The sequence below is a fragment of the Pollachius pollachius genome (genome assembly GCF_949987615.1).
Source record: "Pollachius pollachius genome assembly, chromosome: 6".
Lineage (NCBI taxonomy): Eukaryota > Metazoa > Chordata > Actinopteri > Gadiformes > Gadidae > Pollachius > Pollachius pollachius.
In genome coordinates, this window is record NC_136939.1 from 27,307,493 (window position 1) to 27,313,492 (window position 6,000).

General features: G+C 43.6%; 1 protein-coding gene across 1 annotated transcript in view; it reads right to left on the bottom strand.

Annotated features, from left to right (window-relative positions):
• LOC307076972 (diacylglycerol kinase zeta-like) overlaps positions 1-6,000 on the bottom strand; it is a gene marked incomplete at its 5' end in the record, with an annotated part of 78,481 nt that overhangs the window by 67,435 nt on the left and 5,046 nt on the right. Inside the window, 5 exon segments of the mRNA XM_079738204.1 lie at positions 156-272; positions 792-863; positions 1,183-1,251; positions 1,466-1,522; positions 5,260-5,337. Coding sequence (XP_079594330.1) covers positions 156-272; positions 792-863; positions 1,183-1,251; positions 1,466-1,522; positions 5,260-5,337 — 393 coding nt within the window.

Below are 6,000 nucleotides of genomic sequence, written 5' to 3' on the forward strand. Positions count from 1 at the left end.
TGCCACGTTCGTCCTAGAAAACAACACCTCCAGCGACGTAATTTGCCGAAACCAACGCGAAGAGACAAGATGAGCTGGTCTGACGTCCGCCTTGAGACGCTTCATCTAAAGCTGGACTCTTTGGGAGGCGTCGAGGAGACGGTCGTCATGGTTACCTGGTGCCGCCGGATCCGTGTGATCCAGGTGGGCGGGACCACGAGGGCGGCGTGGGCGCCTACAGGACACGCCTCCTCGATCCTCTGGAGCATGAAGCAGCTGACCTTGTTGTGGTACTGGAACAGACCGGAAAAGTACAGAAAGAGTTACACAGAAACAGACGTTTAGGATGTTTAAAGAAACAGACGTTCAGTACATTAACAGACATGAAGCAGGACACCTTGTTGTGATACTGGAACAGACCGGAAGAATACAGACACAACTGGACAGAAACAGACGTTCACGGAAATAGACGTTTAGGATGTTTACAGAAAGAGACGTTCAAAGAAACAGACGTTTAGGACATTTACGGAAACAGACATTTACAGAGACAGATGTTTACAGAAACATAAGTTCACAGAAACAGACGTTCACAGACACAGACAGTACGGACATTTACAGAAACAGACGTTTACAGATACAGACAGTCAGGACAATTACAGAAACAGACATTTGCAGATACAGATGTTTACAGAAACAGATGTAAAGACGTTCACAGAAACATACGTTCACAGATACAGACAGTACAGAAATTTACAGAAACAGACATTCGGAACACCTTGTTGTATTCTGACTGAACCTGCCTGCAAACTTACCGCCTGTTTGCACCAGGAGCAGCTGATAGCCACGATCTCCTTACTGTGGAACGCAAACTTCTGCTGGAAGCCCTGAGAGAAGACGATGCAACGACTCGTTACAGGACCACTGGGGTACGGCCGTGGTACTATGATGATACTGTCATACTACTAACAACAATATGATGCACCTTTAATAAATCAATTAACTAATCAACTAATAAACGATATAAACAACCACATTATGTACCTTTAATTAACCAATTCACTAATCAATTAATAAACAACATACACAACAATATAATTAACTCAACAATTCATAAACAACATATACAACAATATAATGTTCCTTTAATAAACCAATGAACTTATCTATTAATAAACACCTGTATGCTTATTATGATTTGTTTACCTTTCCACATTGTTTACATTTTCCCTCCTGTCGCCTTCGATGGACCCAGTGATGGCGAACCACAACAGGCTAGACACACACGCACACACACACGCACGCACGCACACACACACACACACACACACACAAACATTACTACTTTAATCATGACTCCAAAACAAATGTTACTAATGAAGCATCTTTCAAAATAGCGTCAAACAGCAGAGCGGAGCTCAGGCGACCACAGGAAGAGTCTCCGTGGTAACCCCGAGTTGCGGGGGGGGGGCGGGCTCTGAGGACTCACCTCCCTGAAGTTGCGCGGGCCCCACTCCCTGAAGGACGGCTTGCAACGGAAGCTGATCTGGGGTCAGAGGTCACAGGGAGAGGGGGTCAGAACACAGAGACTCATACGGGGGCCTTATCCCATCAATAATCAACAACCCATCCATACACTGACCATCTGATCAATAATCCCCATGGATCCTTGCATTTAAAAACAGTACTTAGCATGGTGTAGCATCTTATCCTAGCTGTCTTTGTTGTGTACGGGGAATGGGTTAACCTAGTGATGGCTAGCGCTTGGCACTTGGTTCTATGAACATCCTCACTGTACCCGCAGAGATATATTGTTGTATCTCTTTCTAAAGACTAATGTTCTTATTGTAAGTTGCCCTGGATAAAAGCGTCTGATAAACGCCCTGCGTGTGAAGGTCAATGCCTTTGTCTTTTATGTCTTTACCTCTGCTCACTGAAAAGGAAGAACTCCATTATCACCAGACCACACGAGAGGAAGTGATGTAGCGTTCTTCCACAAAGTCATCACCACAGCCAGTGAGCAAAACTGACCTTTAGAATCGTGCCTCACACTTTACGCCTGATTAGACTTCTCCTACAGGCCAAGCCTTACGTTGACATTTACATTACTTTAGGGCACTCACACTAGGCCATCTGTACTGTGCTCAAGTACGATTGCCCCCCCCACCCCCCTGTGAGCTAGCCTGTGCTCACACTAGGCAATCTCAACTGGGCCTGAGTACGGTTGCCTCTTGTTCATACGTCATCACGTCGTTATACGTCACCACCAAGCGTCCGCTGCTTAGTAGAACAACACAGAGAACACAGTTGAGACTTGACTGACTTTGTTGCTAATTTGGAGCCGTTCTACTCAGATACAGCCCTCTCTCACTGAGCGTTTTTACACTGCCAAATAGGCCGTTTTATGCACGCCTTTTTCGCGGCACGGTCCGCGCGTTTACACTGCCCGAGGTAAATTGCATGCTTGAGCTAGAACCCCAATTTACCCTCCCGGACCCTGCACACATTGGTGGTTTATTGGGTTTCATTCTGTTGTAAATGTGACGGCTCAGCGGTTCCAGGGTGGGGCGGTCTTGGGTAGTGGTGTTGCTGCGCTGTCTCCACAGAGACAACGCAGAGACAGCGATAAGACCATGAGCAGTTCTAACTGGAGAGAAAGTGAAATCCTTTCTAAAGAGGTCTAGACTCTGGCGCAGCCCCGCCTTCTCCAGTGAACCAAGAAAGCCTGCGCCGTGACGAACGGGGGATTTTTGATCAAAAACTCAACTTCACTATCGCAACAACGTGAACCGCTTGCCGCCATGTTTATTGTTTAATGGGAAAGAAGGGTCGCATGGACTATACGTCATCCAGCTCAGGTTGCGTAGCCGTGCGTGTGCGCGTGTCGGCTCATTAGCATCTGTACCGTGGCTTGAGCACACCTCTCCGAAGTGTGCTCAGGCCACGGATTTGAACTGTACTCGAGTACGGTTGGCGTGCTCACACTAGCCAAACGATCTAGACTTGAGCACGGTACAGGTGTGAAACGGACTTTGGCACGGTACAGATGGCCTAGTGTGAGTGGGCCCTGAGAGTCGTACCTCACACCATCAAACATATGCCTGATTAGACTTCTCCTACAGGCCAAGCCTTACATTAACATTTCCATTACTTTAGAGTCGTGCCTCACACCTTAGGCCTGATCAGACTTCTTATACAGGCCAAGCCTTACATTAACATTATCATTCAGGACTCTTTGATCCAGAGTCTTACAATTGCAATTACAAATATAACCGCAAGCGGTGATTAACGGGGTCCGAGCAAAATGAAAAGTCAAGAACACACTAATGGAAGATATATAAATATGACATAATTATGAAGGAAAGATGTTGATGTTCCCCTTAATGCAGTACTCTGCCTCAGCTTCCAGGTGACTGGGCTGCAGAGCAATGGCCGAATGTCATGTTCAGCATGTTCATAAATTGTCTAATCGGGATTCGAACTCTCAAACTAAGGATCACCAGCATTATCCCATTGAGCCACTGACAAACCTGAATTCTAGCCTGAATCCAGAAAACTCCAAGCAAACATTTCTCAAATGAATTAAGGGCTTTCTTAACAGCAAATCCCTGAAAAATCTTTGAAATTCTGGGGAAATTAAACATTTGTTGTCAAGAACACTAACGGAAGAAATATAAATATGACAGAGTTAATTATGAAGGAAAAATGGTTAACGAATGAAGTTCCCCTAATATCATACTGTGTCTTGGCAGACCGATCCTTGGAAACTAATGAGCCGGAATGTTGATTGCCTGATGAATTTCAGGTGCTGCTCAATGTTGTGTTTCTTAAATGAGTGGCAATGACAGAATATCATGTTCAGCTTGTTCATAATGCTCTAATCAGGATTCGAACTCTCAACCTAAGGATCACCAGTACAAGGCATTATCCCGTTGAGCCACTGACATTCCTGAACTGCATGAAGCCTCATTCACATCGTGAAATTGTTGATTGATAAGCACACAACATCAAGAAAACTCCAAGCACACATTTCACAAGAGAATTAAGGGCTTTCTTAAAAGAGTACAGATCTGAACATTTGCACTGTTAATGGTATCCACCTAATGATAGCCGTATGGTAGTTATACAATAACAAAATGGTCATATAGGCAAAATGGGTTGAGACTGTGGACGTTTGGCTTTTCTATGAAATTGTGGGAAAAGTAAACATTTTTAGAGGAGAAGACCAGGGTGAAAAGATGCAACTGATTTAAGGGATTAATATGATGAAAGAATTTTGAGTCCAGGTCAATCTCATAAGGAGAAATAAGGCTAGGTTAGTTCATTTTTTTTTTAATAGCGCCACCTTTGGGGGCAGTACCACAATTTTGGTTTATTAGTAGTGGGGGTATTGGTATCCACCTTATAGTAGTCGTATGTTTTTTTTATACAAGAAAAAATAGTTATATAAGAAAAATGGGCTAACTGCTCCAACTTTATTTGCCAATATTTCTCAAATGGAACTAAGTAAATCAAAGTCTGTTCGATGATTTTTGGCTTGGTCTAAAGGTTTTATGTGGCAATTTTGGTGAATTTTTGATTATTTTTGTAGCCTGTGAATCTTTTTATCATGTTTAGCTTTAATTAGAAATTGTGGGAAAAGTGATTTTATAAATGCGATTAATATTCTGAAATAATTTTGAGTCCAGGTCAATCTGGTGAGGAGAAATAAGCCTAATTCATGATTTCTTACAATAGAGCCACCTTTGGGTGCAGTACCACAAATTTGGGTGTATGGGTAGAGGGGGTTATTGGTAACCATACCTGAAAATTTTAAGAGTTTTCGACTTACGGTATAGGCTGCATGCATATGACTTTCACAGAATTTGAGGAAAAAAAAACCGTTACAGAAACAATAGGGGCCAAGCAGCTTTGCTGCTCGGCCACCAATAAGGGCATTTAGCAGACGCTTTAATCCAAAGCGACCTACATCGGTTAATACACACATTGACACACCGATGGGTGAGCTACCCCTCCTACAATAAGTCCATTAGTCTTTGGAAAGAGAAACAACAATATATCTCGGTGGGTACAGTCAGGATGTTCATAATGACCATCACTAGGTTAACCCCTTCCTTGCTCCACCGTGGTCTAAACGTCTACTGCTCTGATGGAGCTCACTGACGGAGGAGTGGGTGGGGGAGGTGGAGGAGGAAGAGAGGAAGGTGGAGGAGGAGGAAGAGAGGGAGGAGATGGAGGAGGAAGAGAGGAAGGTGGAGGAGGAAGAGAGGGAGGAGGACCTACCTTCTCCAGCTGCTCCATGCAGATGGTGTGCACCACGATCCTGCAGGCCGCACACTTCCTCCGACTCACCGACTTCTGCTGCAGGAGAGGGAGGAGAAGAAGAAGAAGAAGAAGAAGAAGAAGAAGAAGAAGAAGAAGAAGAAGAAGAAGAAGAAGGAGGTCGAGGAGGAGAGAAAGAGTTCGGGTTGAGACAGGCACAACAAAGACTCCTAAATCTATTAGTAACATCTGTGCTACGCATCTGTTTTTAAATCTATTAGTTACATCTCTTCTCCTCTTAAGGTGGATGGACACCTCATCTGTTTTTAAATCTATTAGTTACATCTCTTCTCCTCTTAAGGTGGATGGACACCTCATCTGTTTTTAAATCTATTAGTTACATCTCTTCTCCTCTTAAGGTGGATACACACCTCATCTGTTTTTAAATCTATTAGTTACATCTCTTCTCCTCTTAAGGTGGATGCGCACCTCATCTGTTTTTAAATCTATTAGTTACATCTCTTCTCCTCTTAAGGTGGATGCGCACCTCATCTGTTTTTAAATCTATTAGTTACATCTCTTCTCCTCTTAAGGTGGATGCACACCTCATCTGTTTTTAAATCTATTAGTTACATCTCTTCTCCTCTTAAGGTGGATGGACACCTCATCTGTTTTTAAATCTATTAGTTACATCTCTTCTCCTCTTAAGGTGGATACACACCTCATCTGTTTTTAAATCTATTAGTTACATCTCTTCTCCTC